Source organism: Meriones unguiculatus, chromosome 3, assembly GCF_030254825.1.
Source record: "Meriones unguiculatus strain TT.TT164.6M chromosome 3, Bangor_MerUng_6.1, whole genome shotgun sequence".
Taxonomy (NCBI): domain Eukaryota; kingdom Metazoa; phylum Chordata; class Mammalia; order Rodentia; family Muridae; genus Meriones; species Meriones unguiculatus.
Genome location: NC_083351.1, coordinates 175,552,107 through 175,564,193, shown reverse-complemented (window position 1 = coordinate 175,564,193; position 12,087 = coordinate 175,552,107). Strand labels below are relative to the sequence as shown.

General features: G+C 46.4%; 1 protein-coding gene across 3 annotated transcripts in view; it reads left to right on the top strand.

Annotated features, from left to right (window-relative positions):
- Klhl8 (kelch like family member 8) overlaps positions 1–11,810 on the top strand; it is a 47,888-nt gene extending 36,078 nt beyond the window's left edge. For all 3 annotated transcript variants that reach the window (XM_060381053.1, XM_060381054.1, XM_021657486.2), the window contains exons 5-10: positions 1,724–1,867; positions 3,336–3,447; positions 6,280–6,448; positions 6,630–6,789; positions 9,545–9,746; positions 10,672–11,810. In XM_060381053.1, coding sequence (XP_060237036.1) covers positions 1,724–1,867; positions 3,336–3,447; positions 6,280–6,448; positions 6,630–6,789; positions 9,545–9,746; positions 10,672–10,795 — 911 coding nt within the window. In that variant the 3' untranslated portion in view covers positions 10,796–11,810. The remainder of the gene's footprint in view (positions 1–1,723; positions 1,868–3,335; positions 3,448–6,279; positions 6,449–6,629; positions 6,790–9,544; positions 9,747–10,671) is intronic.
- The last annotated feature ends 277 nt before the right edge of the window (positions 11,811–12,087 follow it).

The following is a 12,087-nucleotide window of genomic DNA, read 5'->3' as shown; positions in this document are numbered from 1 at the left end:
TTGTACTGTTTAGGTATTCTTTTACCTTCCCAGAGTGCCCAGCACACTATGTAGTTAGCCTTAAATGCTCACTTCCACAGCTGAGCACACACCAGGTACTATGTAGTTAGCGTGTAAATGTTCACTGTAACAGTTGTACTTAGTTTGGGGTGACAGTTGTCAGCATGTGGATATTTCAGTCATGTGTAAATGAAAGGTCATTATCAAAAGTGCAAAAGCAGGAACACCAAGGGTAGGCACAGGAGCTTGAGCTGCGGGTGGAGTAAGACAGAGGAGTTTATGCTGTGCCGAGAGACATCTCTTTCCTTGCAGTGGTAGGGATCAGCTGCAGGCCCGAGACAAGCATCCCATCACTGAGTGAGCACATCTCCAGCCTGAAGGCTTTCCCTTTAGGTAGCCAGTGCTTCTCAGAGCACCGAGAATGGTCACCCAGGAGCCTGTGAGAGAGAATCTTAAACCTTTCCCCAAAGACTGAACCAGGGACGCTGAGGGTCAGACCCCAGATCTGTGTTCACCCTTCAGGAGATTCTGTACATTAAGTTTTTTGTTTGTTTGATTGTTTTGTTTTTGAGTTGTGTGCAAATGAATGATTTATACACAGCTGAATGAAAACATGTCATTTTAACCATTTTACAGTGTAGGGCATTTGCTGAAGTTCTTTGGGTAGAGGTTAGAGAGAGTTGGAAGAGCACTTTATCAGATTGTCCTGTTAGAGACACCATGACCATAGCAATTCTTATAAAGGAAAACATTTCATTGTAGCTGGCTTACAGATTCAGAGGTTTATTGTCATGGTGGGAAGCATGCTGTCCTGCAGGCAGACATGGTGCAAGAGGGGTAGCTGAGGGTTCTACTTCTGGATCAGCAGAAAGCAGGGAGAGAGACTGACACACAGGGCCTGGCTTGAGCTTCTGAGACCTTAAAACCCACCCCCAGTGACATACTTACTCCAACAAGGCCACAGCCCTAACAGTGCCATGGGCCTATGGGGCCCTTTTCACTCAAGCAGCCACAATCCTGTTGACAGTCTGGAAGCAAAATGGCTTCTCAGTGAGGAGAGGCTGGGTCTTGCTGCTGAGCTGCAGCTTGTAGAGACCTGCATGGAGATAGTGGCGGCTTGACAGGGACAGGGCGGCTGGGTCAGGACAGGCAGGAAGGAGATGCTCTGGACACTGGGTCTCGGGGCTGTGTAGGCCTCAGGCATGTGGACTGAAGACGCTTTGACGTGGTGGTCACCACACAGGGATGAGCCTTTCCTTCAGGGCTACAGAGGGAGGAGTGGGTGGAGTATATACACAAAAAGGGACCTGATCTTACAGACAGCGAAGGAACGGAGTTTCCAAACAGGCAGATGTAGCCAGCACTGAGCTGTGTTCCACAGGGAAGCAGCTCAGGGGTTGGCAGAGGTAGACTGCTCAGCTGCTCATGACAGAGGTCTCAACAGTATACAGATACGCTTGTCCTTTCTCCTTGATTCTGTTACTTAAGTAAGGACACTTGTAGTGAGTGCGACATGAAGAAGGCTAGATAACTGATCACTCATATTCTTTGAAAAGTTAGAATAACGGGGCAAAAAGATACTAAGGAGATTTCATAACTTATCTTAAACAAAACAAAACAAAAAATAAAAGCCTGTTACTGAGAGTTTGACAACCATTTTCCACTATTAAAAAGAAAGTCTTAAGAGCGGTGATCCTCATCTGTGTCCTTGGCTTTGCTGTAGGTGTGCTGTTCTGTGTGGGTGGCCGAGGTGGATCTGGTGACCCTTTCCGTAGTATTGAATGCTATTCCATCAACAAAAACAGTTGGTTCTTTGGACCGGAAATGAACAGCCGAAGGCGACATGTAGGCGTGATCTCTGTGGAAGGTGGGTCTGTTGTTTTGGAACCTCACACAGCTGTGCTGTTTGTCTTAACAATGTGAACTTTGAAATTCTCTTCCTTTCTGCAACAGCCGTTATATACATTAGCATGTTGGTATAATAATTAAAAATGAGCAGATGGAGAAAGTGAAATTCTTGTGGTTCGGCATGGTGGCACATACTTATAATCCCAGCATCTGGAGACGGAGGCAGGGGGATTTTAGTTCCTGGCTAGCCTGACCTATGTGGCAAGACCCTGTTTTGAATCACCAAGGGCTAGAAATGTATCTCAGTGGTAGATTTCATTTATAAATTAAATATCCTGTATCAACTATAGTAAATGTTTTGGTTCTAAATCAGTTCTGGTTTTTATATAAAAATTTTTTAAGAGAAGATCTCTAGCCCTTGGGTGTCTTAGAATTCACTATGTAGTACCTGAGGCTGACCTTGAACTCCTGACCTCCTGCTTTTACCTCTTAAGAGCTAGGATTACAGGCATGCACCACAAACCCAGCTATGCAGTGCCGGGAGTGGGCTCAGGGCTTCCTGCGTGCTAGGCAAGAACTCTGCCGACTGAGCTACAGCCTCAGCTGCTACATTATTTTTATGTATTTTAAGAGATTTTTTATGTGTGACTGTTTGCCTGCATGTGCATATGTGCCCAGTGTGTGCGCCTGGTGCAAGAAGGGCAGCAGGGGACGGCAGACGCCCCTGGGCTCCACAGTGGAGCCTACCTGTGAGTGCTGCCGGGCCCCCGGAAGAGCACCACGCTCTTAGCTGCCAACTGCCTTCCCAGCCTCTGCATGTCCTCCTATAACACAGGAAAAGGAAGGGGATTCGTAAACTGTTCTAACATTTTTCTATGGTTCTGCAATTTCATTAATTTTAGTGATGATGAAATCTCATTTCTGTAGCTGTACAGTGCAGGAGAGTGCCAGGCAGGCTGGGCAACACACCGTGGCAGAGCGTTTGTCTCACTGTCTCTGCTTCTGTCTTACTCAGAGAAAGGTTGATCATTTTGTAGTAACAGGGCATACTATCTTTATAATTTATTATTAGCCTTTTTTCCATTTTACAGACCTGCTGTGAAGGCAGAATTGATGATTTAATTTACTATTTAATAAAAAGTGATAAAACCCAAGAAGTTGGCATTTGAAGGCGTGTTCAGGGAAGCCACCCGCTGATTTGTGCTTAACTGGTGACATGAGTCCAATATCGAACAGAAAAAAACATTTAAAGTTAATTATTACGATATTCTAGTTATAGAGTGCCCGCATGTAAATAGCATTAATATCATATGATCTCACGTGTAAATAGCATTGACGTCACATGTAAATAACATTAATATCACATGATCGCTCAGTAACTAACACTAATATCACGTAGCATCACGTGTAAATGACATTAATATCATGTGTACTAACACTAATATCGCATTGTTACCAGCTAGATCAAGTACTTCTCTGTTTGGCAGGTAAAGTGTATGCAGTGGGCGGACATGATGGAAATGAGCATTTAGGCAGCATGGAGATGTTTGATCCTCTCACTAACAAATGGATGATGAAGGCGTCAATGAACACCAAGAGGTACGTCAGCATGCTCATTCCTTGGAATCTGTGAAGAGGATGAATTCTGAAAAATTTCACTTTGAAGCTTTCTCTGACTTTCAGGCTGTATCTGAGAGCCCCTTGTGTTAACGCACCCAAAGCGCGCTGTGTCACAGCTGTATCTTTAAGAAGGGCATGGTGAGCGCAAGGAGAGATGGCTCAGCAGTTGAGACTGCCGCCTCAGCTTCTTGTATGTTCCCATCTCACAGTTAGAGTAGTGTCAGATAAGCACTGATGCGCTACTGCCAACTCTTGCCAGTTTCCATGTGTGTGTATGCAAGTGCCCCCTGAGGCCAGAGAGGGCATCAGATCTCGTGGAGCTAGAGTTATACATGTTTATGAGTGCATTAGCAGGAGTGCCAGAAACCAAAGTCCAGTCCTCTGCAGGTGCAGCCAGTGCTGTTGACCTCCCGTCCATCCCTCCAGCCCTCCTCAGGCATCCTTAGGTTTCATTGTTTTACATCCCACCTTTATTGGCTGATAACTTGATGTTGTATGAATAGAAATTGAAACAGGTATGTTTGTCTTCTTTCTGACCTGAATGGATATGCATGTAGTTTTTCTCTTAAATATTATCCTAATTAGTTTAATCGCAACCCTTAGGAGGCAGAGACAGGGAGATCTGTGTGAGTTCCAGGCCAGCCTGGTCTACAGAGTGAGTTCCAGGACAGCCAAGGCTACACAGAGAAACCCTGTCTCAAAAAACAAAAATAAAACAAATTAGAACTAAGTCTTATTATTATCTTGTTAAGAAAATGGCACCTTCAATTTCTGGTTTCTTTACTGATTTTAAGATTAGTGATGAGCAAAAGAACCGAAAAATCAGGGCCCAGAGGTCTTTTCTGAGACTGATACTCCAAACAAGGACCGTGCATGGAGGTAACCTAGAACCCCTGCACAGATGTAGCCCACGGCAGTTCAGTTCTCAAGTGGGTTCCCTAGTGTGGGGATAGGGACTGTCTCTGACATGAACTTAGTGGCTGGCTTTTTGATCACCTCCCCCTGAGTGGGAAACAGCCTTACTAGGCTACAGAGGAAGACAGTGTAGCCACTCCTGATGAGACCTGATAGGCTAGGATCAGATGGAAGGGGAGGAAGACCTCCCCTATCAGTGGACTGGGTGAGGGACATGGGAAGAGAAGAGGGAGGGAAGGCGGGATTGGCAGGGGATAAGAGAGGGGGCTGCAGCTGGGATACAAAGTGAATAAATTGAAGTTAATATAAATATATAAATTTTAAAAAACAAAGATTAGTGGTAATATATTAAATTTTTATCTATAATAAATTGAACTATATTTTGATTACTAGAGCTCGTCTACAGGGGAAATTATTAATTACATGATTCAGTAATTACATGATTCAGATTAATTACATGATTTAACCTCTCCTGAATTCTTATTGATGATGTGAATAGTAACTTCCAACATCCTGAGATGAAACAGCAACTACAATCATGTCACCAAGTCAGGACACAGAAAGCAGCAGGCAGCAGCAGCAACAGAAACAAGCAGACCAAATACTCGGTAGACAACACCTTTCAAGTGATGTCAAACGAGGTTATACGTTCAGGCCTAAAAACGTCAGTTATACCAGGATGATGTGGTGGGAGATTGGGTTCGTGGCTGTTTGTGCAGCGTGAAGTGTTGACTCGCACCAGTGTGAAACACAGATCGTAAAGAAAAGGAATAGAGTGTTTACAGCACATTGTCTGCATTCAGAGCTGTGGAGAGGACTATAGGGCGATTATAGTCTGCTGCTCTGTATGCAGTCCTGGCCACATGATAGGTAGCCACACTGTTGCTCATGCTGCTCTCTGTCAACTTTTAAACTGTTGCTCTGGGTGCATGCTTTGCATGAACAGCCTCCACTGTGTTCATAATTTGATGCGCAAAAGCTGAATGATGTAAACACAGGAATGGTGGCCTGAGCTGCCTTAGGAAGAGACTAGCAGGAAGACACCGGGAATGGGCTCTGTGAAAGTCCTTGAATGTTGTGCACATTCCACACTTTTGACCCAGATGCTTAAGCAGCAGCAAAGCTGTTTGCCTTTCTAAAGTTCCCAGGGAGGCGGGAAGCAGGACGCGGGATACAAAGGTAACTAACTGTAAGGGAAGGTCTGCCCTCAGAGGCTCTAGGGCACTGTAGCAGCTGGAGAGCTGTTAGCTCTTGGTGGGGAATTTGTCCTTTTTTTATTGTCCGTATAACAGTGAGTTAACTTTCAGTAGGGGCTGAGGCTTCTTTCAGAGGAAGGAAATAAATGCCCTCCAGAACTAAAGCAGAGCACACAAAGCTTGTGATAGGAAAACAAGTGCCCTTTTCTGTGGTGTTTTAATGAAACCCTGCAGCAAGATGAACTCATGGGTTCAGAACTCAACTTGGCTCTTTTAACCCATAGCAAACTGTTTTCTTACCAGCCCATTAACTCCTCAGTTATGTAACTGTCTATTTACTAACTGAACACTTTGGATTTTTTACACTGTTTTGTTGGGTTTTGCATTAATTATTTGTTCTGAGTTTAGCTTGAGAGTGGACTGTGTGACCGATAGATGCAAGGCCCTGGGCTCAAACCCCCAAACACACACACAAACTAAAAAAGAAAAGTTTGCCCAAGTGTCCAGTAGCCTGTGTAGGCCGTGCACTGTACAGAGTAAAGGGGCCGACCCGAGCTGCTGCTCAGAACCGCGAAGGCATTTAAAACACTGGACGCAAGCCACACGCTTCGAGGATTATCTCCTGAAGCGGCTGGCACTGAGGAAAGCTGCTGCTTTTTCCTAAAATAAACTCACACTGAAGCACGTTCTGTGTTCGTAGGCGAGGGATCGCCTTGGCCGCCTTAGGGGGCCCGATCTATGCAATCGGGGGGCTGGATGACAACACCTGCTTCAGTGATGTGGAGAGGTACGACATCGAGTCTGATCAGTGGAGCACAGTGGCCCCGATGAACACTCCCCGTGGCGGCGTTGGCTCCGTGGCTTTAATAGTAAGTGGCGCAGCCCCTTCCTGTGGACGTCCGTGGCCAACACAGTCTGCTTCACAGCAGCTGCGCATCGGCTGTGTATCAAGTTGTTCATGAAATACTGGTCTTCCTGCGTTCTGCTCGCCTGTTAAGGCCGTGGAGAAGCCAATCTGAAATGTATGCGTGTTCTGTTCCCTTCACTTAGAACCATGTGTATGCTGTGGGCGGCAACGATGGAGTAGCTTCCTTATCCAGTGTGGAAAGGTATCATCCACACCTGGATAAGTGGATAGAAGTCAAGGAAATGGGTCAGCGAAGAGCAGGCAACGGGGTTAGCGAGCTTCACGGCTGCTTGTATGTTGTTGGTGAGTACATGCCCTCTCTAATGGATCGAGGCACGTGGTGACAAGTGCCACAAGATAACAGTCACAAACTGTCTCAGCAGGTGGCCTTAAGTAGACTCAGTGCTGAGATGGGCCTGTGAGTTCTTAAAGCTGACATTAATGCTTCTTGATTTAAATCTGAAATGCTTCAGATTTAAACTTGGGCCAGCTTGGTGGCTCACGCCTTTAGTCTCAGCACTCAGGAGGCAGAAGCAGGCGGGTCTCTGAGTTTTCGATCACTCTGCTCTACATAGTGAGTGAGGTTCAGAGCTACATAGTGAGGCCCTGTCTCAGAAGACAAACACACAGAAAACTCCAAAAAGCAAAACTTAAAATTATACCTAAAGTAGGGGATTGCATTTAAATGAAATAGATATTTGTAAATGTAGAAACATAAATATGCTTTGCTAGAACAAATGTTAAAATGTCTACAGACTTGTTTTTCTTCCACTTCATTTCAAGGCAAACTATGCTGATTACTTCAAAAAAACAGTACTTTTCTGTGTGAGGTGTATTGGCTGTTCTGTTATCTTTTTGACTGATTGAAGTACTGAGTTAGAAGGACGTCTAGAGCTCTATAGAAGGAATCTGTGCTCTCTTCTAGGAGTGGCATGGTGTGTGGCCACCTCCGGGAGGCCTTCCATGACTATGAACCTGGGATGGGCTGCCCACCTCTCAGGATTGTCTCAGGGATTAGGCCTGGTGTATGTCTGAGCATCTTAGCTGTGCCCAACACAGGAGTCGCTTACCTTACTTCTAGTTAGTAACCCTTCCTCCCAGAGAAGGGGCTGCTTGGAGTGCTCCTTGGCACAGGCTGTCTGTCACAGGGTATGCTGACGGCTGTCATTGGGGTTTTGCTGTTTATAGTTCTTAATAGGAGGGTACTGGGTTGTTGTCAGTAGAAGCAGCGTCCGGTCTTTCTGTGCTCTCACAAGAAAAGGAAGGGAATCCGACAGTCCACCTCAGCCTCGCTGCCTTTGCATGGTAGTCAGTTGAAGAGAGAGCCAAGGGCCTGGACAAGTGAGAGGGGTGGAGGTTGAACCTGAGTGTGTGGGGACCAAAGTTCTTCTAGTCCGTGGTTGCGGCCTTCAAGCCACACACGGGTCACAGGACCATGTGGCTCCAGGAGTGTCATGTTTGCTGTGCTTATTCAGTCTCTGGGACCCTTAGAGCTAAAACAGATATGATTAAAAAGGACAGCTTGGGGTGAGCATTGGAGCAGCCCTCTTGGGAGCTAGGGACAGCTCAGTGTAAAGCTAGTGTGCAGGAGGCCCTGGCTTCCGTCCTGAGCACTGAAAAACTGCAGCTAACAACCTCGTGGAGAGTCAGCTCCTACTCAAGACAGGTGCAGCTGGTGGGAATGATAACACGGAAGATGCGGGCGTGGGTAGCAGCCTCTTCACATTCTGCTTTTCTCTTCCTCTGCCGCGGCTTGTTTTCACTGTTAAGGATGGACTAAGGCTTCTGGCGTGGTCGGCGTGCACTCTGCTGTTGAGCTATGTCCTCAGCACTGAACCCTTCCTTATTACCTAGGGAGCTTAAGTGAGACCAACAAACACGAGAGCTATGGAGAAGGTGACTACAAACCCTTGTCTTCCACATTAGTGTGAGCAGGAATGGACTTTTATTATGACGAAAAGAATTTCAGTTGTGATAAGCATCTGCCCCTCCCCCAAAACCATCTGGTTATGTACATAAAAATTAGTGAATTTTATTTCATTTCAATTGATATAATAAAAACCCTACTAAAAGGTTTTAACATATTTTTAAAACTGACCTTATTTTTAAAGAAGTGATCACAGTAGCAACACCGCCTCATACCTGGCAAACAGGTTGAGCCATTTTCTCAAGGAGAACTGCTGCTTTCTTAGAAGGGACGTGGAAAAGATGGAGGTCACAATGACAGTCCGGGCAGCACTCAGGGCTGTGCTCCGTCACGCTCTACTGAAAAGACCATTACCCATAGACCATGTGACAGGAGGAAGACGTGGCCTTGGCAGAAATGCGAGGATTTGGTTCTGGCCTGCTGTCTCAGCAGTTGTACTGTCAAGAATGGTTTTAGGAGGAGCCCTGGAACTCTTGCACTTCTGTCTGCATGAGCTGATGATTTAGTGAGGTCCAGTGTTTTGCCGGCTTCCCAGCACACACACAGGGGAGCCAGGTCTTACTCTAGCGCCTGGGATTCTCAGGACAGGTTATAAAACAGTTGCTTTCTCCCGTAAATCCCCCACTTTTCTACAGCAACTCTTTGTTTTTCACATTGAGACTTTAAAACCAGACGTGGTAGCATACACCCATAATCCCAGCACTGAGGAGGCTAAGACCCTGTCTCAAAAACCAAGAAAAAAAAATTTTTAAGCCTCTTGTTAAAGTACAGTACTGATGAAGTAGTTGAATTGTAGAAAATTGTCGTAGTTGGTGGTAGCTAGGTATCAGAGTAATTGTTTTCTTCTAAATCATTCTAAAATCGATTTAAAAGTTTGAGATTTCTGTTTCGTTTTGTTTTCTTTGAGACAGGATTTTTCAATGTAGTCCTGGCTGTCCTGGAGCTCCCTATGTAGAGCAGGCTGGCCTTGAACTCACAGAGATCCACAGGGCCTGTCTCTGCCTCCCAGTGCTGGGACTAAGGGCATGTGTCCAGGCCTGACAAAAGCTTGAGTTCGATAAGCTGTCGAGTTGAGATTTAGCTGTCAACTTTGTGAAGCGAAACAGCGTGCTTTAAATGTCTCTCTTGTAGGTGGCTTTGACGATAACTCCCCTTTGCGCTCAGTTGAGCGGTATGACCCTCGGAGCGACAAGTGGGACCACGTGGCAGCACTCACCACTCCCCGGGGCGGGGTGGGGATCGCCACACTGATGGGCAGGATCTTTGCGGTTGGCGGCCACAATGGCAACGCGTATCTGAACACCGTGGAGGCCTTTGACCCGGTGCTGAATAAGTAAGTGTGCACTGTTCCTCTAGCCGCGTGCGGCGCTCCACAGCAGAAGGCTCATGCTTCGCTTAGCCTCTGGGCTCACCGCCCTCAGTGGAACCTGGGGCTGGGGGTAGAAGCCAGCTTTGCACGTAGAGCTGGGCTTCCCCTGTCCATACATGCTTAGGGCAAAATTCAGTGCCCGTGCTGCCAGCCTTTGGGACCTGTTCCTGCCGGGCTGCCCCCTCGGCCTGCATAGGAGAGGATGAGCCTAGTCCAGCTGCAGGTTGTGCCATGGCTGGATGGCATCCACGGGAGGCCCGCTCTCTCCTGAAGAGAAGAGGAGGAGTGGATGGGGTTGGAGGTGGGAGAGGAGACGTGGAGAAGGGACTGCAGGGGAGGGGGTGGGGAAACTGGTCAGGGTGTAAAAGATGAACTAACTTAAAAAAAGGTACAGTTCCATGTGTAAAGTAGGCACAACAAAAGGTGAGCGGTTACTAATAAACGGCAACATTTTTAACACTGTGCTGAGACAAAACTCCTAGCATCACTACTTTTATACCTTAGCACCATTATTAAATAAAACAAAGGTTATTTGAACAAAAGGACCTAACACCGTGACAGTTAGTCCAACTCCTCGTGGCCAACGAGTAGGTGTTGCCTACACAAATAACACACCAAACAGAGACTATCCTACACAAGGCAGAACGGCCTCTAGCATTTAAAGCTTAGGAAATTGCTTATTTCTGGAAGGTTCCACTTAATGTTTTCAGACTGAAGCTATGGGAAGCAAAATGAGATAACTGAAGAATATTTCTTTGTTCATATAAGATTTGGGGATATCTTTTTCCCCCTCTGGAAAGTTGCTCTGGAAACCAGCCCCGCAGTCTCCGGCCGTGTCTTTGGTTGGGAGCCTGTGCTCTGTGCTGACAGGCCTGCCTTGTCTTTGCAGGTGGGAGCTGGTTGGACCCGTGTCTCACTGCAGAGCTGGTGCTGGTGTGGCCGTGTGTGACTGCCTGACTAGCCAGATCCGAGACGTTGGCCATGGCTCCTCTAACGTGGTCGATTGTATGTGACTGAGGTCCCGGCAGCCGCAGTGCTCTCACGTGTCACAGACGGGAAGGCAGGGAGCATCTCCGTGTGGCCCGTTTGACCGTGACCGCAGCTCCCATCGCTTTAAATGTCGGCTGCTGTAAGTACAGCTTGTGGCGCCAGAGCTGAAGAGGTGTTAGTCGTGAAGATAAGTGTGGTAGTTCCTGCTTCAGCAAGACCGGAGTAGGCAGGAAGCGCCTATCTTTGAACCCCTTCTTCTCCTGAAAAACGTTCCGTGTAGTGCCAGACCCTCAGATAGCTGTTTATTTTGATAAAGTAAATTATTGAGTTCTGTTTATTCTTTTTCCTGAAGCATCTAACTTCAGGCAGTAGATTTTTCGCAGAGGAGAGTTAAGTCTACAGCGACACGAGGACTCTGAGGCCTGCTCCCCTGCGGATCATTCTACCCGGTGCTGATGAATTGTGTTCCCTTTTGTCTGTAGATGGTGACTTGCAGTTCCTGGGCATTTACAAAGTAGGGAAAACGTTTGTGTGTTGCCGAGGCATTCTTAAAACCATATCAGTGTCTGTAAGAAGCCCCTGGCTTCCGTTGGGAGGTCTAGAACTACATGCAGGACACAGCTGTGCTGGCTCCCCTCACCAAGTAGACTGTTGGGGCTGTTTTTCTTTTTATCCATCTCATGCAAAACCACGAGCCTGAGAATTAGTGACTGCTGTAGACTAGCAGTAATCTAACGCCCAGTGAAAAGACTGTGAGAAGGAGGTATGGGAAGTACATGGCCACCTAGGGAGGCAAATCTGAAGGTTCCTTTTAACTGTGTTTGTTGGGTTAGTGATTGGGTTTGGAGCCAGGATGCATTTTCCTCTTATTTTGTTGTTTGTCACTGTCCTGGTTTTTTTCGAATTGTACAAAGATGGATTTATTTATTATCAGGAGATGAATGCATTTTTACATATTCCCTTTATGCAGTATAGTTTGATTAGCTCAAAATTTGTCATTAATCAATAAAATATGTTGTTGGTAAAAACAGAAAAAAACGGAGACTACTAGTTTTTTCATTGTTTAATATCCTACGATGTATTTATTGAAATGTAATTGAATGTTTCTGCAAATAATCTGAAGCCTAGACCACCGATGATCCTGCTGTGACACAATGGCTCTTCGTTGTTCTTTCTGTGTAAGTGTGTACGGTACACATTCACGGGTAGGAACAAGCTTAGCGTGAAGGTCGTCTAGATGGCCATCCGTCTCACTCACTAGGCAGACCCAGCTGAACCCAGAGCTCGTCTATTCACCTCGTCTGAGCAGTCAGCT